Raw genomic sequence first — 24,882 nt, forward strand, 5'->3', positions numbered from 1 at the left:
AGGAAGGAAGTCACCGCGAAGCATTATCGCCGTATTTGGCGAAAATATGTTGCGTGGTGCGAGCAGCGGAGTGCTCCGATGGAGGAATTTCAACTGGGTCGTTTTCCTACATTTCCTGCAATCAGGATTGTCTATGGGTCTCAAATTGGGATCTATTAAGGTTCAAATTTCGGCCCTATCAATATTCTTCCACAAAGAATTGGCCTCAGTCCCTGAGGTCCAGATTTTTATCAAAGGAGTACTGCATATACAGCCTCCTGTGGTGCCTAAGGTGGCACCGTGGGATCTAAATGTAGTTTTAGATTTCCTCAAATCCAATTGGTTTGAACCACTAAAGAATGTGGATTTGAAATATCTCACATGGAAAGTGACTATGTTACTGGCCCTGGCTTCGGCCGGGAGAGTATCTGAACTGGCGGCTTTGTCTTATAAAAGCCCTTATTTAATTTTCCATTCGACATAGGGCAGAGCTGCGGACGCGTCCGCATTTTCTCCCTAAGGTGGTATCAGCGTTTCACCTGAACCAGCCTATTGTAGTGCCTGCGGCTACAGACGACTTGAAGGACTCCAAGTTGTTGGACGTTGTCAGAGCCTTAGAAATATGCATTTAAAGGACGGCTGGAGTCAGAAAATCTGACTCGCTGTTTATACTGTATGCACCCAACAAGTTGGGTGCACCTGCTTCTAAGCAGTCGATTGCTCGTTGGTTTTGTAACAAAATTCAACTTGTACATTCTGTGGCAGGCCTGCCACAGCCTAAATCTGTTAAGGCCCATTCCGCAAGGAAGGTGGGCTCATCTTGGGCGGCTGCCCGAGGGGTCTCGGCATTACAACTCTGCCGAGCAGCTACGTGGTCAGGGGAGAACACGTTTGTAAATTTTTACAAATTTGATACCCTGGCAAAGGAGGACCTGGAGTTCTCTCATTCGGTGCTGCAGAGTCATCCGCACTCTCCCGCCCGTTTGGGAGCTTTGGTATAATCCCCATGGTCCTTTCAGGAACCCCAGCATCCACTTAGGACGATAGAGAAAATAAGAATTTACTTACCGATAATTCTATTTCTCGGAGTCCGTAGTGGATGCTGGGCGCCCATCCCAAGTGCGGATTATCTGCAATACTTGTACATAGTTATTGTTAACTAATTCGGGTTATTGTTTAGGAAGCCATCTTTCAGAGGCTCCTCTGTTATCATACTGTTAACTGGGTTTAGATCACAAGTTGTACGGTGTGATTGGTGTGGCTGGTATGAGTCTTACCCGGGATTCAAAATCCTCCCTTATTGTGTACGCTCGTCCGGGCACAGTACCTAACTGGAGTCTGGAGGAGGGTCATAGGGGGAGGAGCCAGTACACACCACCTGACCTGTAAAAGCTTTACTTTTGTGCCCTGTCTCCTGCGGAGCCGCTATTCCCCATGGTCCTTTCAGGAACCCCAGCATCCACTACGGACTCCGAGAAATAGAATTATCGGTAAGTAAATTCTTATTTTTAACCCTTTGAGCCTGAAAACTACAGGGGAGAGCCTGGGGAGCTGTCTTCCAGCTACACTGTGAAGAGAAAATGGCGCCAGTGTGCCGAGGGAGATAGCTCCACCCCTTTTTCGCGGACTTTTCTCCCGCATTTTTATGGATTCTGGCAGGGGTAATTATCACATATATAGCCTCTGGGGCTATATATTGTGATTATTTTGCCAGCCAAGGTGTTTTTATTGCTGCTCAGGGCGCCCCCCCCCAGCGCCCTGCACCCTCAGTGACCGGAGTGTGAAGTGTGTATGAGGAGCAATGGCGCACAGCTGCAGTGCTGTGCGCTACCTTGGTGAAGACTGAAGTCTTCTGCCGCCGATTTTCCGGACCATCTTCATGCTTCTGGCTCTGTAAGGGGGACGGCGGCGCGGCTCCGGGAACGAACACCAAGGACGGGTCCTGCGGTCGATCCCTCTGGAGCTAATGGTGTCCAGTAGCCTAAGAAGCCCAAGCTAGCTGCAAGCAGGTAGGTTCGCTTCTTCTCCCCTTAGTCCCTCGTTGCAGTGAGCCTGTTGCCAGCAGGTCTCACTGTAAAATAAAAAACCTAACATATACTTTCTTTCTAGGAGCTCAGGAGAGCCCCTAGTGTGCAACCAGCTCGGGCCGGGCACAGAAATCTAACTGAGGTCTGGAGGAGGGGCATAGAGGGAGGAGCCAGTGCACACCAGATAGTACCTAATCTTTCTTTTAGAGTGCCCAGTCTCCTGCGGAGCCCGTCTATTCCCCATGGTCCTTACGGAGTTCCCAGCATCCACTAGGACGTCAGAGAAATAATGTTTTCCTAATTTCTCAGTTACTAAAACTTTGACCCTAGGTGGTCATTGAAAAAAAAAATGCTGATAAATTCTAGGGCACCATGATTCAACAAAGTTTGGGAAACACTGCACTAACAGATGCTATCATCTACTTAAAATTCGAAAACATCTTGCAGAAATGACTGGTGTACTATGCACCTTGCTGAGTCCTCTTCTAGCTCATATTGCAATGTACTTGCAGCCTCTGGACAATTTACAGAGGAAGTGTCGAGACGGCTTGGGTCGGAAAATAAAGTTTGCTTTGCCACCCCGTTTTCAACTTGATTGCAGTTGACACTCAAGTGGTATTACTGGTTCGGTCATTGTGGTGGAAGAAACAAGTGAGCTGCGTAAGGCTGGTTGGCGGAAATTAGATGCGTAGAGTTGGTTGGCGGAAGTGAGCTGTGTAAGGATGGTTGGCGGAAGTGAGCTGCCTATGGTTGCTTGGAGAAAGTGAGGCAGGCTCTCTGAGGCTGGCTGGCGGAAGTGAGCTGTGTAAGGTTGGTTGGCGGAAGTGAGGGCAACTCGGTAGGCAGATGTGGAGGGAGAATGGCGGCCAGTGGACGAAAAAAACTTCTGCAGCTGGTGACCCGGTTTGGGGTGCTTCTTCTCACTCGTTGCCCATTTTGGTTTTGTTTCAGTCAACTCATGTTGTATGCTGAGCGCGCTGAGGCCAAGAGGTATAATATAAATAAATGCTGCATGCTATCTGTCAATGCAGTCAGATCTCAATAGGTAAAGGCTAGTAAAAATGTATGTCTCATATATTACACGCACACATTTTATTGGATTGATGCTTGCAGCCATGTACAGTGTGCAATTTCCTTGACTCCTTAGTGATCTGTGGTTGTATATCAATTAGTAGACCCATTTTAACGTATTTACAGTGTGTCATGTTCACCAGGGATACCATTTACTTTTAATTCTGGGTCTACGCAAACAAGTTCTTAATTGAATGCTGCAGAGCAAATAATGTTTTATTTTGGTTTGTCAGAATAAATATATTTAAGGTAATCATAAAGTTGTGCATTGTAAATTCACTGGTATCTTGCAATTGAGAGCATGAAACTTTGATAATGACTGTCTTCCAAGAAAATACTGAATAACTGTTAAGGTACAAGCAGGAAACCAGCTGTGGCTGCAGTAAGATGGCGTGGGTTGGCAAGTGCCTGGCACTGGAGAAAATGAAAGGGGTTTGAGGGGCTTCAACTCAGAGGTTTGGATGAGTAGTCCAGTGACTGGGGAGGTAGTTGTATTTTTGGGAATAGGAAGAAAATGTAAAGTTAACGTATGGCACATGATCAGTACCCAATCAGATTTAAAACTGGTTGCTTAGCAGAGCATTTTTTACTATTCATTTAGTCCCAGAATACTAAGATGTATAACCTCAGATGGTTCCTCCGCGGAATGTACTTCAATTGGATCTTTCCGTACAGGGCATATCATACTACTACACAAGTGTCAGTTTTCCTAGATCAGCAGTGGGCCCTTGTATGGCTCACCTCCCATGTAGCCTTCGTAGTGTGCCCAACATGGCTGCCTCATCTGGTACACTTGTGGATGAGAGGAAAAATACATAGACCTGACTCTTATGTTGGGACAATACTCTGAACGTTAGAACACTGCAACCACCCCATTTCCTGTCATCTCTTTTAGGGTAACCTTTTCCACCCAGGGTAATTTTACGCAGTGCGCCTAAGATGGCTGCTTCACCTGATACCTTGTGAGGGTGGAATCTACAACCCGTGGAAGTTATTACCAAAAAAAAAAAAACGACACCAATCCTCCATTATGCTTTCTCTGTGTCTATTGCTGTATTAATTAAATCTTCTATATCATGTGCATTGTCTTTGATGTCTGTAAAGTGCATTGAGTCCTGTTGGAGAAAGAGTGCTATATAAATAACATTATTATTATTATTATTATTATTATTATTTTTACATTTGGGTATTCCTTTCTTCATGGTAATTGCATGTGTTGCCCTCAGTTTTGTCTGCTTTAGTTAAAAAGTAGAATAAGGTTAGGTAAGCTAAGAATTTTTAGAGATTTTTAAAATCATAATGGTTATTATTATTACACTTATGGTATATATTATGGTTACAACGAAAGTTATGTTTGAAGGAATATTTTGAAATGTATTTGGAAGCAATTACGCTAGTTTAATGTGTGGCCAATCAAAAGAATTTCTCATGGCCACAAGGGGGCGACTGTTGCCTTATAGGTAATTGTCTGCACTTAGTATAATATTAGGGCAATGGATATTGTCTGAATCAAAATATAATTCATTATAAATAGGCGATGTTACCATAGTGGACAGTATACTGGATATATATAGTAAGGAATAGATATGAAATAAGTTTGAATGTATGAGGTAATGTTTAGCTGATTTAAGAGATTAGGTTTGTGTATGTGTTTATATAGATATACTGTATATTTGTGTTTTACAGCAAGATGGTAAAAAATAGTGTAGGGAACAGGTTTATTCTGCTCTAGTCATAAATAAGGCCAGAGAGGTTACAGTAAGATCAAGAGTCATTGTAGAGAAAAGGTATTAGGCCATAAATGATAATAGGTATGTGACAGAGCTCTGTTGGTCATTGGAATTCACAGGTGTGCTTACAGTAGATCAGAATCTACTGGTTTGTCTATTGTCCAGTGAAGGTTAAAAGCTAGGGAGTATAAATTAACTACTATGAAAAGAGATCACATCCATTGATAAAACATTGTGTAACCGACCCCAGGAAAACTTGTCAATACAACAGAACTTTGGATGAAAAGACATTCCAGATTTTACAATACTATACTTGCTTAAGGCAGTGTGGACACCACACTTTTATGACACCATGCCTCCGTGAACAGGACACGACAGCCCAGTTCAATGTTTGTTTTATTACACCTTGGAATCTGACAAACCTATAATTACCTATTCCATTGGAAACTATGAGAATATGATAGTTTGAATTGGTAAAATATGAGATAAAAGGACCAGACTTGTAGTTAGGAGTTAGAAGGAAGAGGGAGAGGGAGAAGAAGAAGGAGAAGGAAGGAAGTCAGTCAGGAGGAGAAGTCATGGAGAACATGCAGAAGGAATGATTCTTGGGATGGCAATCTTTAACTTGCAAGTATACATTTTATGTTAGCAATTGAAACTGTTTGTGAAACTTATGTCATGTTGTTTTATGTTATGTAACGAAGGAAGCATATATAATTATAATTAGTATATATATCACTACTGTGTATATCTTATTCTGTACGATTTGATCTGCCTGTAAATAAAGAATCATATAAAAAGAGCGGTAATATTCAAGCTTGAACTCTCTTTAAGGAATCTTAACTTAATAACTTCATAAGTCATATGTATAAGGACTGCATATATGTATCAGCCAATTAGTTTGTAAGCCTGACATAATATATTTGCAGATATATATGATAAATGCATATTAATTGAAATATATCCATATATTAAATACCATATATGATATATTAAATATTAATATTCATAAATATGATTCCATAAATCAATATTGGCGACCACGAATTGGACTTGTTATTACTGAATCTGATTATCTGATCTATAATATTTATGAGGAGTAGCAGATGCTATAAGCTGGCTACCAAATCTGCAGAATCACGGTGGGGATGTATCTATGAAAATTTATTACCATTGTGTAATGTCAATTTTGTATTCTGTATAACCTAGGATAAATGTGTTAGTGCAATATACGTTATTTTAACTAACATAATATCTATTAGGAAGCAGCACCAAAGGCTATAAGCCTGCTGGCAAAATACAAGATCACAGTGGAATAGGTTACAAATGAGAATAAAGAATTTAAAGGCCTAGAATAGAAAATGTGCACAGTGGAAAAGAGTATTTCCAAATAAATGTATAAATGTACCAGGTATTAGAGTTTAACCTTAAGACACCGGTCAATCTTAAGGAGAGGATACCTTCAGTACTAAAAACAAAGAATATATAAATTTAGCATTAAAATGTTAAAAATGCAAAAGTTTTCTGTAGCATTTAGAAAAATGCGCAGAACTGCGGCTCTAGAAGCCAAACAGAAATGTAAAGAAGAATCAGGTTCACGTCTTCGTAAGGCGTGCCTGACCATTAATGCAAAAATGCATTCGTTATTTAAGTCCCTTAAACAGAAAAATAAACAGAAAAAGTTTGGGGCAGAAGCGAAAAGCCTGACAGTTTGTAATCAAATTGTCAAGATCTCTGATGAAGAGATAACATCCAGCAAGCAAGCTGAGATAGAAACACCAAACAGGAATAGTGTTGAGGTATGTGAAACTCTGTACACAGAGTCTACAGGAGTCAGAAATGACTTAATCAGTCAAGATCCTAAAATTAAGGAAAGTTACATGTTGCAGGACTGCATCAATGTGCAGCGCATGGAGTCTGCTATGGTCACACAGACCACCAGCAGAACAGCCTCTGTGGTAAAGGAAGAAAGTAGCAATGTGCCGGATGTGTCTATCATCAGACAGCACATTAATGTAAAGGAGGTAGCAGCAATAGGAGATGTCCCCTACACTGTGTCTAGTAAGGGGGAAGATCATTGTAACTCAGATTATGAGTATTCTGCTGAATACACTCTCAGAGTTCCCAATGTAAATGAAGAATTTGTTATGCCCTTAGGCAAAGGTGAATTGTCAGCAGATTTAAACACTGATAGCAGCAGTACAGTGCACACAGGGGTGGGGAAGTTCCCCATGGTGAAAACTCCCATGGCAACCAGAGTTGCAAACCTTGAAATGTATTCACCTGGAAACATGTTTAAAGGGAAAATCCATGAAATTAATTCAGGAATGCATGTTTACAAACAAAGTTCCCAAACTTATGTAACCCCCACAGAGCACTCAGAGACTTCTAGTGATGGTGCAAATGTTTGCATGCTCTCAGAGAGACCACATGCAGAGTGTCATTCTGCAAACCACACACCAATTAACAATGACAAAAAGGATCACCAGGATGAAAATGTTTTTATGCCCTGGTGCCATAACCATTTTATTACAGGTGTGGAAAGACAGAAAGCCCTGGGACCTGCAATACATATTTGGCAAAGTTTAACAAGTTTCTCTCCCCACAAAAGTAGGTTTTTTCAGAAGCTCCAAGATTCTTCCAAACTAAGGAGCCACACCAAGCAGCAAACGCTATGGTTAAAGACAGTCTGGGACCAGGCTGCATCACAAGGGAGTATGGTCACAAGTGAACACGGTAGTATCATTCCTTTACTTGTTAGATCCAATGAAGCCATTGTTTGCTTTGATGTTCAAACAGCCACAGTTTCCAAATTAAACCTGCATCATATCTGCAGCGACAATTGTGCTGTCATTGACACACAATGTGACAGGAAAGATTGGCACAGGCCAGAAACAATTGTTTGTTTGTTATTCAATCGTTAAAAGACACATTTGTAAATTCTGTACCTGATAACATGCAGCAGATAGGACAGAATGCATAGCAAGCTATGTTAAATCACTGTATAAATATCTGTGATAGTCATTGTATGTATTTTTGTTTGATTCATAGTAATCCTGGCAACCTGTATACAGAATGGTGCAAGACTCCAAAAAGACTCCAATTTACAAGGGAAAAGGTCTTCATTAACCCTTTCATCGCTGCTATCCAGCAAAATCTACATAGCATCCCTAAAGACTGATATATGGACAAATCCTCAAGGAGTTTTCCAGTTTCACAAGAAAGGGGAAGGTTTTCATTAACCCTTTCATCACAAGTAATCATTACTTGTCTTTCAAACTACATGTACACTCCCACAACAGTGTACAGCACATCTCATCACTGTGATTATACAGAACTGTCTCATCCCTTCATATACCTTAATCACATATATGTAAACATTTGTCTGAGATATATTTTATATCATTGCATATATACCTTGTAAATATTTTATGTTTTTTTTATATATTACACAATAGATACTACCTATGCTTCCTTCGTAAAAGCTTCAAAAGTAATTAAATATCTAATACAGGATGGTATACCACGTTATAACAAATTGGGCCGAGATTATTAAGTGGGATGAATAATTCTCTTAATAAAGACTGTCACAAGTCTAAGATAATTATTTGTAGCATAACAGGGTCACTGTATATGCACATGGCTGCATATAAAATAATATTGGATGGAATTAGATATATTTAAAGCCATTCCTAAATGATATTTAATATCTGTTTGAAGCAAAATTATATTCATTTATTGTATTGATAGGATGTTACTATATACACATCAAAAGCATTTTAAATAATTATTAGTCAAAATATAGGTAGGATAGAAAACGCCTTTATATGGGTTAAACTGGTATAAGTTTATGTAAGATTGAGATGTATAAATAGGTACAAGGTAGAATAAGGAGATTTAAGACTGCATGGTAATTTATTCAGTGAGGAAATACAGAACAGAGTAGGTGTACTACTCACAGCCATTTGTGGTACTATTGCCCGAAGACAATTAAGACCTACTATTAACAAGCAAGGAAAGAAAGAAAGAAAGAAAAAAAAAAAGACTGTTTCATATATGCCTGTTCTATTCAAAATCACAACCTGTTTGTGCAAAAGCAATATGGACACTGGTCACAACTGCGGCATTGGATAAACGCAAAGGAAACAGAACTGCTAAAGACTGTATAAAGACTATTACTATTACTGAGGGTCGTCACAAGTACTGAATGTTCAAGACACAGCACTCGACGTACACAGCCCTCTGCCTCAAACAGCGAAATGGCAAGCAAAGGAGCAGCTGCTACGAAGAATTCTACTTCTAGTAATGGTGCAAATGTTGCAAACGCAAGGCCATAATGCAAACGCAAGGCATCTCCAATTGCAAGCAAACCACGCAGATGACAGTCTTATCCCAGTAAATTGCTACATACAAGAACAGCAAAAATGTCCAAACGTACTGATCCAGATACAGAAAAAAGGTCTACAATTGGGCTATGGTATTCCAAATGTCTGTAGAAATTAGTTTTCCTCATGAATACTGAATAAAAACCTCAGTTTTGTCTGCTTTAGTTAAAAAGTAGAATAAGGTTAGGTAAGCTAAGAATTTTTAGAGATTTTTAAAATCATAATGGTTATTATTATTACACTTATGGTATATATTATGGTTACAACGAAAGTTATGTTTGAAGGAATATTTTGAAATGTATTTGGAAGCAATTACGCTAGTTTAATGTGTGGCCAATCAAAAGAATTTCTCATGGCCACAAGGGGGCGACTGTTGCCTTATAGGTAATTGTCTGCACTTAGTATAATATTAGGGCAATGGATATTGTCTGAATCAAAATATAATTCATTATAAATAGGCGATGTTACCATAGTGGACAGTATACTGGATATATATAGTAAGGAATAGATATGAAATAAGTTTGAATGTATGAGGTAATGTTTAGCTGATTTAAGAGATTAGGTTTGTGTATGTGTTTATATAGATATACTGTATATTTGTGTTTTACAGCAAGATGGTAAAAAATAGTGTAGGGAACAGGTTTATTCTGCTCTAGTCATAAATAAGGCCAGAGAGGTTACAGTAAGATCAAGAGTCATTGTAGAGAAAAGGTATTAGGCCATAAATGATAATAGGTATGTGACAGAGCTCTGTTGGTCATTGGAATTCACAGGTGTGCTTACAGTAGATCAGAATCTACTGGTTTGTCTATTGTCCAGTGAAGGTTAAAAGCTAGGGAGTATAAATTAACTACTATGAAAAGAGATCACATCCATTGATAAAACATTGTGTAACCGACCCCAGGAAAACTTGTCAATACAACAGAACTTTGGATGAAAAGACATTCCAGATTTTACAATACTATACTTGCTTAAGGCAGTGTGGACACCACACTTTTATGACACCATGCCTCCGTGAACAGGACACGACAGCCCAGTTCAATGTTTGTTTTATTACACCTTGGAATCTGACAAACCTATAATTACCTATTCCATTGGAAACTATGAGAATATGATAGTTTGAATTGGTAAAATATGAGATAAAAGGACCAGACTTGTAGTTAGGAGTTAGAAGGAAGAGGGAGAGGGAGAAGAAGAAGGAGAAGGAAGGAAGTCAGTCAGGAGGAGAAGTCATGGAGAACATGCAGAAGGAATGATTCTTGGGATGGCAATCTTTAACTTGCAAGTATACATTTTATGTTAGCAATTGAAACTGTTTGTGAAACTTATGTCATGTTGTTTTATGTTATGTAACGAAGGAAGCATATATAATTATAATTAGTATATATATCACTACTGTGTATATCTTATTCTGTACGATTTGATCTGCCTGTAAATAAAGAATCATATAAAAAGAGCGGTAATATTCAAGCTTGAACTCTCTTTAAGGAATCTTAACTTAATAACTTCATAAGTCATATGTATAAGGACTGCATATATGTATCAGCCAATTAGTTTGTAAGCCTGACATAATATATTTGCAGATATATATGATAAATGCATATTAATTGAAATATATCCATATATTAAATACCATATATGATATATTAAATATTAATATTCATAAATATGATTCCATAAATCAATACATGTTACGTATATCAGAATAGATTCTCTTTTCTACACATAAAATAGCAGTCTAATTAAGCATAAACCTTTAGACAATCTTTTAATTTCTTACAAGATATTACAGAAATTCCTTTAGTTTATGAAGGCCTGCTTTCACATATACCAGTGATAAAACAAAATAAACAAGTCTCCCCAATGCAATTATACTTGCCTTGAAAGCCTGGAGGAAGTTAAAAAGAAAAATTCAATGTCTATATTGAAACAATTGTATTCAACATAAAGAAAAAGTGTCACTCAACACAGGTCTTTCCAAACATAGGCTCTCACCACTACAATCCATTCTGAATGCAGCTGCGAGGCTAATCTTCCTCGCTAGACGTTCATCGCCTGCAGATCTGCTCTGTCAGTCCCTCCAGTGGTTACCAGTATTCTACCGCATTAAATATAAAATACTTTTACTGACATACAACGCTATTAACCAAACTGCACCAACATACATATCTTCACTCATCTCAAAATATCTCCCTACTCGACCTCTCCGCTCTGCACAAGATCTGCGTCTCTCATCCACACGCATTACTTGTTCACACTCAAAATTACAGGACTTTATCCGGGCTTCACCGACTCTGTGGAATGCCCTCCCATGCACAATAAGACTTGCCTCTAGTCTCCAAACCTTTGAACGTTCCCCGAAAACTCATCTCTTCAGACAAGTCTATCAAATTCCAGACCCACCCACATAACTTTCAGTGCTTCCCTATCTAATAACAGCCTCTCTGTACAGTACACATAACGTCACATATCTTGTCTTTCTTTACTCTCACACCCTCCTGACACTTGGCCAACATTGCGGGGTGATCATTTCATACAACCCATTAAGAACCTAGCAATCTGGTGGACCATTATGCAATAGGTAGCATCTATCCTTGTGTATCAATGCCTATTTCCCTATAGATTGTAAGCTTGCGAGCAGGGCCTTCCTACCTCTGTGTCTGTCTGTTTTTACCCAGTTTTGTTCTATTATTGTTCTAATTGTAAAGTGCAACGGAATATGCTGCGTTATATAAGAAGCTTTTAATAAATAAATAATAAACAAGTGTTACAGAGTAATTAACATATCTACACTGTAGCCTTGGCCTACAGTGTAGTTAGCATTTGAATAACCAAGCTCACGTGGCCTCATCACGGATACAGCTAGCCCACATGCTGTGAAAGACACACCCACAGGTTGAATATACCTGAACACTTGAAATCAGAGCCCACTCTCCCAAAACCACTGAGGCAGATGTACAGTAGCTGCACACAGCTACAAAGCCTCCAGAAGCATGGATTGCTCATCACCAGGACCGATCTCCTTACTAAGGCTAAGTATTGTATACACATGGCTTATTGGCATAGAATAGTTAAATATGTGTTTGAGGTAAAGTAGTTGTGAAACGATTGGCATAGAATAGTTAATTTGGAAATACATTTGACTTTGAGGTTAATGGTACTTGTGCAATTATGTGATTGTGATAATACTCTATGAAATCTGTAATGGATTGGAACAGTAGACAACCTGTAGCATAGCATTCCTGGTATACATTTGTGGATGGTGATTTATAACAGATTGTAGTGGTTTTATATAGTGCATCTTGCTGAAATATAGAAGTCAACACATACTTCCTTTTGTTACTGTAGTCATGTGCTTGTAGCAATGGCATGCTGATACTTGTGGTTACCTGGTGAGCTGGTCTTGTGATGGTTCATATAATATGGACAGCATACAATATGCTCTGGTTATTGAGATACTGTGTTGGCTTGGAATTGTGAAATGTAATTAGATGGCTTGGAATTGTAAAATCAGCACATATGCATTATGTTGAAGCTTATACATTCTGGAATATAGTGGAGTCTTTCAGAGATATGTAGTTTTTATATATGGCTTCTGCTATGTAACTTTATGGTCTAGCAAAGAATGCCATGTGTTTGGACTTGCAAACCTAAAATGGCTGCTGGCATTGCCTTTTGAACCATATGTTACAGACTTTGGAATCATGGGAGTTTTCCCAAAATGGAGTCTAGCTTCTGTCCCATGCGGTCTGTGGACAATGCAGCCACATGCTGCCCCTCCCCCACCCACACACAAACACACACATACATAAACCAAAACCAATCCCCTAAGGTATTTCTCTAAGATATATATCTTTTCCAATATATATCAATAAATCTAGGATTTAGCCGAGTGCTTTGAGTGATATCTCCCCAGTAATAAATAAATATATATATACATACATACATTCTCACACGTATTTCATCCTGTTTCTTATATAGTTTGAATCTGTGAAACTATTATATGGTGACTTGCATTGTATTTGACCAAAACTGTTTAATGATAAAAGTGAATTCTATGAGTAGCAATTGTTTGTTGAAATACATTCTTATGATTTACATTCTATATGACTGGCGTGCATTCTTCCATGAACAGAATATTCCTAATGATTTAAAGATATATATGTCTAGATGCAACCTCTGCGGGTTTGTTAATAAAAGATACAAAATTAGTGATGAATTATTATAAATCACTAAAACGGTTAAAATTATACATTTGCTTCAAAGATATGAAATATAGTAATATAATACAAGCAATAGAATCATTCAGAGAAAAGGAAGGGAATAGAGAAGAGAGGAAAAGTATATCCCTTAGTATACCCCTTATCACACAGTAACCATTTTTATCTTTAATTTAGGAAACCAGATATTCCTGTGCCCTACTTGTACTTTGACCTAGGCGTGGCAGTGCTCTGCGCCAGTTTCATGTCCTTTGGTGTAAAACGGCGTTGGTTTGCACTAGGTTCTGCTCTCCAGTTGGCCATTGGCACCTATGCAGCACATGTTGGGGGACACGTCCATTACGGAGACTGGCTGAAGGTGAGACAATTTAATTTCCTTTTTTCATATAATTATTATTTCTAAAGAATGCTGGGCATTGCAGTGATCATCATACAAACAAATAACATACACAGGGTTTATTTTCTGAACGTGTCTTGCACAATATTTAAAAGGGCAATGCTTTTACTTGCAAGGTATGACTCGTAAAAGCATTGCCCTTGTAAATATTGTGCATAAACACAACCGGAAGTGTAAATAAACCCCAGTGACATAAAACAGAAGGAAAATATAACCCTGCCCACATTCATTTACGGTCTAAGGTGTGGGCTTAGATTATACATTATGGCGGGATATAATGGAGTCTGAGATCGCCATAGGTGCAGGATGCCGGTCGATCTCTGACATTTTTTTAAAGGGTCAATCACTTACAAGGCAAAACCTTATAAGTGATTGCCCCATTAAAAAAAAAAGTCTGAGATCATCCAGCATCCTTTACCTCTGGCGATCTCAGACTCCCATTACATCCCGCCAAAAGTAGCAGAACATTTTGTATTAATGCAAATTGTTTTGATGATCCTGGATGACTGGGTATTTGTAGATTTCTTGTGCACACTTGTGTTTTTGAAAGAAATACAAATAAATCTTGTAGGTGACGTGAATTCCAATGTAATGCTGCAAATAGAAGTACTGAGTTATGTATTCCGTTTTTATGGTAATTCTTATGCATCTATCATATGTGAAAGCGATTTTTGATTCCAACTTTAATGTTATTATGGTGAGTGTGAAGAGCAAGGGGACTCTAGTAATTACATTTAGATAACTCTAGACAACAAAAAAATTGTTCTTATCAGCTATTGAGGAAAATCCAGGAGGTCTTGGCTAATTTCTGTGTGCTGATAAAGGTATACCAAAAACGTGCTTCTTGTGCCTGTGTCTTGATAACACACCATTATCATGTGAAAGACTGGCCATCAAGATCTGAACATATTGGTAAACACAATGTTCTCCACAAGTCCCTAGAAGAGCCTAAAAGTAGGATTGATGAAAAACTTTGTGAAGGCTATGGACCATAATGCAAGTGGCATTTGGAGCAGTGCTATCTAATTCTAAGATAAAAGCAGTCTATTTATTGGACCACAGATTTCTGGGTGATTCGAGACAGAGTTCAAATCAAAGTTAAATACACTTGAGTTGGCAGCTTGGGATGCTTTTGTGTTAGTGGTGAAGAATTTTCTTGTAAATAACAGATCTGATCAATATGTTGAGCAAGTAGATAACATGCTTACAAGCAAATGGCCTGCAGAATGTCCCTGAAAGCGCATTTTCTCCATTGTCACCTCAACTTCTTCCCACCCAACCTACAGTAGGTGCAGTTAACAATGAACATGGTGAGAGATTTCATTAAGAAATTTATTTAATGGAGACAAGAAACCAAGGTCGCTTGGACCCATAATATGATGGGTGACTTATGCTGGTTTCTGTACAGGGAAACAAATACAACACATAAGCACAAGAGCAAGGTCCTAAAGCATTTTTAATATATTCATCTAATATGTAAACATATTTTATATGTAACCCAAGCCATGTGTTTTTTTATTATTAATATTCAAGTGAAATAATGCTGCTTACATTTTATTTGTGTAAAATAGCAAACACTATATGAGACATGTACAATTTAAACGTTGGTAATGTCTATAGCTTGAAATCTTGATGTGATAGGTAAATTTCGATTTCAGATTTGAATTGGCACACCCAAATTAGCCTAAAACCCCCCAAAAACTGTTTACCTAGTAGCAAAAATGTTGTTTTCCATTGTTCCAGAGTTAATCTCTAAAGCTGGCCACACACTGGGGGTAATTCCAAGTTGATCGCAGCAGGAAAATTTTTAGCAGTTGGGCAAAACCATGTGCACTGCAGGGGAGGCAGATATAACATGTGCAGAGAGAGAGAGATTTGGGTGTTGTGAGTTCAATCTGCAATCTAAATTGCAGTGTAAAAATAAAGCAGCCAGTATTTACCCTGCACAGAAACAAAATAACCCACCCAAATCTAACTCTTTCTGCACATGTTATATCTGCCTCCCCTGCAGTGCACATGGTTTTGCCCAACTGCTAAAAATTTTCCTGCTGCGATCAACTTGGAATTACCCCCACTAGGCGATATTTTAAATAATGTCGCTCATTTTCACCCTTTTGAGTGATATAGTTTGTAATATCGTCCAGCGTGTATGCACGATATAGAACGATGCACGCTCCCATGGGTTGTTAACGACTGCGTTTGTAAACTGTACATGCAGGTTAATATTGACGTTGTCGTTGACAATGCATGTACAGGACGGAGGCAGCATGACGTTAGCGATATTGTTCAGTGTGTATACACTACCTTGTTTGCCCGGGCTGTCAATGGGAAACACTGACAATATCGCTCATGGAGCGTACCATCTAGTGTGTACCCAACATAACACATTATCATATTGATGATGTCTGTGATTCACGTCTGAATAACTGTGACTTAGGTTTGCATACATGGCTATCCATTATTAATGTGATTATGTGTGCTTTAGGTCAGAATGTATTCTCGAACCATTGCTGTTATTGGTGGCTTCTTAGTCTTGGCAAGCGGTGCTGGAGAGATATACAGACAGAAGCCTCGCAGTCGTTCCCTACAGTCCACTGGGCAAGTCTTCCTGGGCATCTACCTCATCTGTCTGGTATGTAAATAGGGATGAAGGTGATAGCAAGGAAATAGTTGAATGAAGAGCTATAGTTCATTAATCACTTTTCTCTGACGTCCTAAGTGGATGCTGGGACTCCGTAAGGACCATGGGGAATAGCGGCTCCGCAGGAGACTGGGCACAACTAAAAGAAAGCTTTAGACTACTGGTGTGCACTGGCTCCTCCCACTATGACCCTCCTCCAGACTTCAGTTAGAATCTTGTGCCCGGCTGAGCTGGATGCACACTAGGGGCTCTCCTGAGCTCCTAGAAAGAAAGTATATTTTAGGTTTTTTATTTTACAGTGAGATCTGCTGGCAACAGACTCACTGCAGCGAGGGACTAAGGGGAGAAGAAGTGAACCTACCTAACTGGTGGTAGCTTGGGCTTCTTAGGCTACTGGACACCAATAGCTCCAGAGGGATCGACCACAGGACCCGACCTCGCTGTTCGGTCCCGGAGCCGCGCCGCCGGCCCCCTTACAGAGCCAGAAGCAAGAAGTGTTCCTGAAAATCGGCGGCAGAAGACTTCTGTCTTCAACAAGGTAGCGCACAGCACTGCAGCTGTGCGCCATTGCTCCTCATGCACACCTCACACTCCGGTCACTGATGGGTGCAGGGCGCTGGGGGGGGGCGCCCTGAGGGCAATATAAGACACCTTGGCTGGCAAATCTACACCATATATAGTCAGGAAGGCTATATAGGTGTAAAAATACCTCTGCCAGAATTCCAGAAAAAGCGGGAGAAGTCAGCCGGAAAAGGGGCGGGGCCATCTCCCTCAGCACACTGGCGCCATTTTTCCCTCACAGCTCCGCTGGAAGGACGCTCCCTGGCTCTCCCCTGCAGTGTCAAGCTACATAAGGGTAAAAAAGAGAGGGGGGGCACTAAATTTAGGCGCAGTATATATAATATAAGCAGCTATAAGGGAAAAACACTCATTTATAGTGGGATCCCTGTGTTATATAGCGCTCTGGTGTGTGCTGGCATACTCTCTCTCTGTCTCCCCAAAGGGCTTTGTGGGGTCCTGTCCTCTGTCAGAGCATTCCCTGTGTGTATGCGTGGTGTCGGTACGGCTGTGTCGACATGTTTGATGAGGAGGCTTATGTGGAGGCGGAACAGATGCCGATAAATGTGATGTCACCCCCTGCGGGGTCGACACCTGAGTGGATGGTTCTGTGGAAGGAATTACGCGACAGTGTCGACTCCTTGCATAAAAGGTTTGACGACATACCAAATGTGGGACAGCCGGTTTCTCAGCCTGTGCCTGCCCAGGCGTCTCAAAAGCCATCAGGGGCTCTAAAACGCCCGCTACTTCAGATGGCAGACACAGATGTCGACACGGATACTGACTCCAGTGTCGACGACGATGAGACTAATGTAACTTCCAATAGGGCCACACGTTGCATGATTGAGGCAATGAAAAATGTGTTGCACATTTCTGATGTTACCCCCGGTACCAAAAAAAAAGGGTATTATGTTTGGAGAGAAAAAACTACCAGTAGCTTTTCTCCATCTGAGGAGTTAAATGAAGTGTGTGAAGAAGCGTGGGCTTCCCCTGATAAGAAACTGTTAATTTCTAAGAGGTTACTAATGGCGTACCCTTTCCCGCCAGAGGATAGGTCACGTTGGGAAACATCCCCTAGGGTGGATAAAGCGCTCACACGCTTGTCAAAGAAGGTGGCACTACCGTCTCCGGATACGGCCGCCCTGAAGGAATCTGCTGATAGAAAGCAGGAGGCTATCCTGAAGTCTATATATACACACACAGGTGTTATACTGAGACCAGCTATTGCTTCAGCATGGATGTGCAGTGCTGCAGCTGCGTGGTCAGATTCCCTGTCGGAAAATATTGATACCCTAGACAGGGACACTATATTGCTAACCGTAGAGCATATTAAAGACGCACTTTTATACATGAGGGATGCACAGAGGGATATTTGCCGGCTGGCATCTAAAATAAGTGCAATGTCCATTTCTGCCAGGAGAGGGTTATGGACTCGGCAGTGGACAGGAGATGCAGATTCTAAAAGGCACATGGAAGTTCTGCCTTATAAGGGTGAGGAGTTGTTCGGGGATGGTCTCTCGGACCTCGTTTCCACAGCAACAGCTGGGAAGTCAGCATTTTTACCCCATGTTCCCTCACAGCCAAAGAAAGCACCATATTATCAGGTACAGTCCTTTCGGCCCAATAGGGGCAGGCGGGTTAAGGGCGCGTCCTTTCTGCCCAGAGGTAGAGGGAAAAAGCTGCAGCATACAGCCAGTTCCCAGGAGCAAAAGTCCTCCCCCGCTTCCTCTAAGTCCACAGCATGACGCTGGGGCTCCACAGGCGGAGCCAGGTACGGTGGGGGCCCGTCTCAAATATTTCAGCAATCAGTGGGCTCGCTCACGGGTGGATCCCTGGATCTTTCAAGTAGTATCTCAGGGGTACAAGCTGGAATTCGAGACGTCCCCCCCCCCCCCCGCCGTTTCCTCAAATCTGCCTTACCAACCACTGCCTCAGGCAGGGAGGCACTGTTACAGGCAATTCACAAGCTGTATTCACAACAGGTGATAGTAAAGGTGCCCCTACTTCAACAAGGACGGGGTTACTATTCCACAATGTTTGTGGTACCGAAACCGGACGGTTCGGTGAGACCCATTTTAAATTTGAAATCCTTGAACACATATATAAAAAAATTCAAGTTCAAGATGGAATCGCTCAGGGCGGTTATTGCAAGCCTGGACGAGGGGGATTACATGGTATCCCTGGACATCAAGGATGCTTACCTGCATGTCCCCATTTACCATCCTCACCAGGAGTACCTCAGATTTGTGGTACAGGATTGTCATTACCAATTCCAGACGTTGCCGTTCGGTCTATCCACGGCTCAGAGGGTCTTTACCAAGGTAATGGCCGAAATGATGATACTCCTTCGAAAGAAGGGAGTTTTAATTATCCCGTACTTGGACGATCTCCTGATAAAGGCGAGGTCCAGGGAGCAGTTGTTGGTTGGGGTAGCACTATCTCGGGAGGTGCTACAACAGCACGGCTGGATTCTAAATATTCCAAAGTCACAGCTGGTCCCTACGACACGTCTACTGTTCCTGGGGATGGTTCTGGACACAGAACAGAAAAAAGTGTTTCTCCCGGAGGAGAAGGCCAAGGAGCTGTCATCTCTAGTCAGAGGCCTCCTAAAACCAAAACAGGTGTCGGTGCATCACTGCACGCGGATCCTGGGAAAGATGGTAGCTTCCTACGAAGCAATTCCATTCGGCAGGTTCCATGCAATAACCTTTCAGTGGGACCTGTTGGACAAGTGGTCCGGATCGCATCTTCAGATGCATCGGCTGATAACCCTGTCTCCAAGGACCAGGGTGTGTCTGCTGTGGTGGCTGCAGAGTGCTCATCTTCAAGAGGGCCGCAGATTCGGCATACAGGACTGGGTCCTGGTGACCACGGATGCCAGCCTTCGAGGCTGGGGGGCAGTCACACAGGGAAGAAACTTCCAAGGACTATGGTCAAGTCAGGAGACTTCCCTGCACATAAATATTCTGGAACTGAGGGCCATTTACAATGCCCTAAGTCAGGCAAAACCCCTGCTTCAAAACCAGCCGGTACTGATCCAGTCAGACAACATCACGGCGGTCGCCCATGTAAACCGACAGGGCGGCACGAGAAGCAGGACGGCGATGGCAGAAGCCACAAGGATTCTCCGATGGGTGGAAAATCACGTGTTAGCACTGTCAGCAGTGTTCATTCCGGGAGTGGACAACTGGGAAGCAGACTTCCTCAGCAGGCACGACCTCCACCCGGGAGAGTGGGGACTTCATCCAGAAGTCTTCCAACTGATTGTAAACCGTTGGGAAAGGCCACAGGTGGACATGATGGCGTCCCGCCTAAACAAAAAGCTAGAAAAATATTGCGCCAGGTCAAGAGACCCGCAGGCGATAGCTGTGGACGCTCTAGTGACACCGTGGGTGTACCGGTCGGTTTATGTGTTCCCTCCTCTTCCTCTCATACCAAAGGTACTGAGGATAATAAGGAGAAGAGGAGTAAGAACTATACTCATTGTTCCGGATTGGCCAAGAAGAGCTTGGTACCCGGAACTTCAAGAAATGATCTCAGAGGACCCATGGCCTCTGCCGCTCAGACAGGACCTGCTGCAGCAGGGGCCCTGTCTGTTCCAAGACTTACCGCGGCTGCGTTTGACGGCATGGCGGTTGAACACCGGATCCTGAAGGAAAAGGGCATTCCGGAGGAAGTCATTCCTACGCTGATTAAAGCTAGGAAAGAAGTAACCGCAAACCATTATCACCGCATATGGCGAAAATATGTTGCGTGGTGTGAGGCCAGGAAAGCCCCAATGGAGGAATTTCAGCTGGGCCGTTTCCTGCACTTCCTACAGTCAGGGGTGACTATGGGCCTAAAATTGGGTTCCATTAAGGTCCAGATTTCGGCTCTATCGATTTTCTTCCAGAGAGAACTGGCTTCACTACCTGAAGTTCAAACTTTTGTTTAAGGGAGTGCTGCATATTCAGCCCCCTTTTGTGCCTCCAGTGGCACCTTGGGATCTCAACGTGGTGTTGGATTTCCTAAAGTCACATTGGTTTGAGCCACTTAAAACCGTGGAATTGAAGTATCTCACGTGGAAAGTGGTCATGTTGTTGGCCTTGGCTTCGGCCAGGCGTGTATCAGAATTGGCGGCTTTGTCATGTAAAAGCCCTTATCTGATTTTCCATATGGATAGGGCAGAATTGAGGACTCGTCCCCAATTTCTCCCTAAGGTGGTATCAGCCTTTCATCTGAACCAACCTATCGTGGTTCCTGCGGCTACTAAAGACTTGGAGGCTTCCAAGTTGTTGGACGTAGTCAGGGCCCTGAAAATGTATGTTTCCAGGACAGCTGGACTCGCTATTTATCCTGTATGCACCCAACAAGTTGGGTGCACCTGCTTCAAAGCAGACTATTGCTCGCTGGATCTGTAGTACGATTCAGCTTGCACATTCTGCGGCTGGACTGCCACATCCTAAATCAGTGAAAGCCCATTCCACGAGGAAGGTGGGCTCTTCTTGGGCGGCTGCCCGAGGGGTCTCGGCTCTACAACTTTGCCGAGCAGCTACTTGGTCGGGGTCAAACACATTTGCTAAATTCTACAAGTTTGACACCCTGGCTGAGGAGGACCTAGAGTTTGCCCATTCGGTGCTGCAGAGTCATCCGCACTCTCCCACCCGTTTGGGAGCTTTGGTATAATCCCCATGGTCCTTACGGAGTCCCAGCATCCACTTAGGACGTCAGAGAAAATAAGAATTTACTCACCGGTAATTCTATTTCTCGTAGTCCGTAGTGGATGCTGGGCGCCCATCCCAAGTGCGGATTGTCTGCAATACTTGTATATAGTTATTGTTTAACAAAAGGGTTATTGTTGAGCCATCTGTTGAGAGGCTCAGTTGTTATCATACTGTTAACTGGGTATTGTATCACGAGTTATACGGTGTGATTGGTGTGGCTGGTATGAGTCTTACCCGGGATTCAAAATCCTTCCTTATTGTGTCAGCTCTTCCGAGCACAGTATCCTAACTGAAGTCTGGAGGAGGGTCATAGTGGGAGGAGCCAGTGCACACCAGTAGTCTAAAGCTTTCTTTTAGTTGTGCCCAGTCTCCTGCGGAGCCGCTATTCCCCATGGTCCTTACGGAGTCCCAGCATCCACTACGGACTACGAGAAATAGAATTACCGGTGAGTAAATTCTTATTATTTATATATTGGGGATGTTTTCAATTAAAACTTTCTATATACTGTAAGCACTGGTTACGTGGCACAAGAAAATTACATTTCCTTGCTTTGTTTATGACTGAACCAACAGGGTACTATCACTTGTTAAATCGATTAATTATATAGCATCATTCATAGGCATAAATAGTGCATTGGCAGCCAGTGTCCAATTGGGTGTGGTTCATTAGCTCGACATGTACAGTGAAGAAACTTGTATTTGTTTAGCAGCCAGTAATTTCCGAGCATTCCATGCACAGATGTCAGTACCCTTATTTAGTTTTAGGAGTCCACTAAAAAATATTCAGTTTCATTTACATTGGTAGCATCATTCCCTAATTTAGCTACTAGGGTAGTAGCAGTTTCAGCTGGGATAATTGCTTTCATATGGCGCCTTAATCAGTATGTGAAATAGTCCCACAAATTGTACGAGGGCCAAAATAAGCATAGAGAGATTAGAGTCCTTGTTATTTAAGGTTGAACCATCTTGGACAGGAATCCTATGCATCTAGTTACTATAGACGCCCCTTCATGATCATAGTGCATTGACAACTTTTGGACGCTCTAACAGGACTTGGCTGCAGTGTGTGTTAAGCAGTATTTAATGTTGGGGATTCCAAGGTAGATAAGACCATCGTTTCTGCTACCATGGGGTTGGGATACTTCTAAGAGAAGAGGTTTTGCATTGTTGTACTCAGTTAATTCATGAGCTTATGGTGACTGCTGCATCTTGGTTTGGTCTGGATGGTATTAGCAGCATATTGCCATGTTTTCAATGAACATCCACTTCACATTCGAAGACACAGCCATAAATTGTTCAGCATTTGTATTGTACTCATTTACCTATTGCACATATTATTTCAAGTAACTGTATTCATTTTTATATGTTTTATAAGAAATAATGTCACATGCAATTAACTCTCTGACAGATACTAGAAGTCACTTGGAATTTGCAAGAGCGATATTGGTCTTCCACTTCTTACCTTTATATCATTATATTGATCTTCTGTGATTTATAATATCTTTAGAATTTGCAGCAAGGTATGCATAGTGCCATATAGCTGTATAAAGGTGTAGCAAAAATAAGGTGTTTGTTGACAACTAAGGGTAGATTAACATATTTTTTCTGTATAAATGATCCTATTTCTCCTCTACCAGGCATACACTCTTCAGCTCAGTAAGGAGGACCGCCAATCCTATTTGGACATCCTCCCAGGAGGAGAACCAGCCCTGCAGATTCTCTTTGTCTTGTACGGAGTGTTGGCATTGTCCTTCCTGTCTGGGTACTATGTTAGGTACTCTGCCCAGGTTCTTGCTGTTCTGCTTCCCTTTTCCCTACTCCTCATAGATGGAAATCTGGGCTACTGGCACAATAATCGCCGCGTGGAGTTCTGGAACCAAATGCGAATGATAGGGCAGAATGTTGGCATTTTTGGAGTGGCAGTCATAGTGGCCACTGATGGCTGATCAGAATATATAGAACATTTGTAATTCTTAAAAGTACAGAGGGAGCGAACGTGTCTATTACCATTCACACATTACAGAATATTTTATAAATGATTTTCAGACTTCTCGCTTTTCCCCCAAGATTTGCTTTGATATATAAAGCTCAGAGTCCATAGTGCTCCACCTGGAGTCAGCTGCATAGTATTGTGCCCATCCTGGCGTTACATGAAGACATCTATACAGAGAGTGACCATGGACCTAACACTCGGAGAGAAAACTTCCAATTTCCTGTTGATTTCTACAGCATTTCTGTTTAGAGACTTCTCCTTCAGCAATGCCTTTGAACTCTAAGAATTTACATCCCCAGCAAGAGCTGTTGGTTGGTTCCCATATGCTGCATATACAATATAGAGTACCTTGAATCCATCTGTTATGCGTCCAGCCTCGGTAGCATTCAGTCACTGGTGGAACACCGTTCATGATGCAGGGTTCAGTGATACTTTGAATGAAAGGGCTGCAATGACTAATTAGTCCCAATTTATTTTATATTTTCAGTCCAGTATTCAAAATAAACAATGTTTATACTCCTATAAGGGAACCAGTTACCCCTGTTGCAGCATAGTATAAGCAGCTTGCTGTAGAGTAATAGAAATTGCTGTGAGAAAGACATACATGTGTCAGCTTGTGAGAATTATTTATATTGTGTTCTTTGCTAGATGTGAGCCGTGCCTAGAATTTCACATAGAGCTGTACATTTTTATTTATCTTATTTTTTTTAATGAAAGACTAAAAACTGAATTGCCTTCATATGTGTGTGTTCGCTTCACTAGCTTTGCATTCCGTTATAAATATCTTGAACTTTTAGACAAGTTATGAAAGCGAATGGACTCAAGTACACATGAATGACACGCTTCAAAGTAGTGAAAACGGTGCTATTCTTTCTTTGGTAAAAATACACGTACAATTAAGATCCTGTGAGTCACATTGCTTTACGGGCTCCAGCACCAACTCCATTATTAAAGAAATGATTAAACTAAGTGAGACTATGTAACTAGTCTTAGGGCGAGATGTACTAAAAGCAAATTCTGGCAAAACACATTTCCTAAATGTACCAAGATCCAGAATGTGATACTCCCCAGAACTTGGATCTGTTAGGCAATAGATTCATTGTTTGATGGTCTGAGTGGTTGCATGGTCCCATTGGTTGTTCTGCATGTCCAACAGGACGATTCCATGGACTACGTAG

General features: G+C 41.5%; 1 protein-coding gene across 1 annotated transcript; it reads left to right on the top strand.

Annotated features, from left to right (window-relative positions):
• The first annotated feature begins 2,779 nt into the window (after positions 1-2,779).
• TMEM101 (transmembrane protein 101) lies at positions 2,780-24,443 on the top strand. Its single transcript, XM_063959893.1, has 4 exons — positions 2,780-2,996; positions 13,590-13,770; positions 16,295-16,441; positions 23,349-24,443. The coding sequence occupies exons 1-4, from the start codon at positions 2,866-2,868 to the stop codon at positions 23,655-23,657; spliced, it is 768 nt and encodes a 255-aa protein (XP_063815963.1). The 5' UTR covers positions 2,780-2,865; the 3' UTR covers positions 23,658-24,443.
• Positions 24,444-24,882: the final 439 nt, after the last annotated feature.

The sequence above is a fragment of the Pseudophryne corroboree genome, chromosome 3, assembly GCF_028390025.1.
Source record: "Pseudophryne corroboree isolate aPseCor3 chromosome 3, aPseCor3.hap2, whole genome shotgun sequence".
NCBI classification, from domain to species: domain Eukaryota; kingdom Metazoa; phylum Chordata; class Amphibia; order Anura; family Myobatrachidae; genus Pseudophryne; species Pseudophryne corroboree.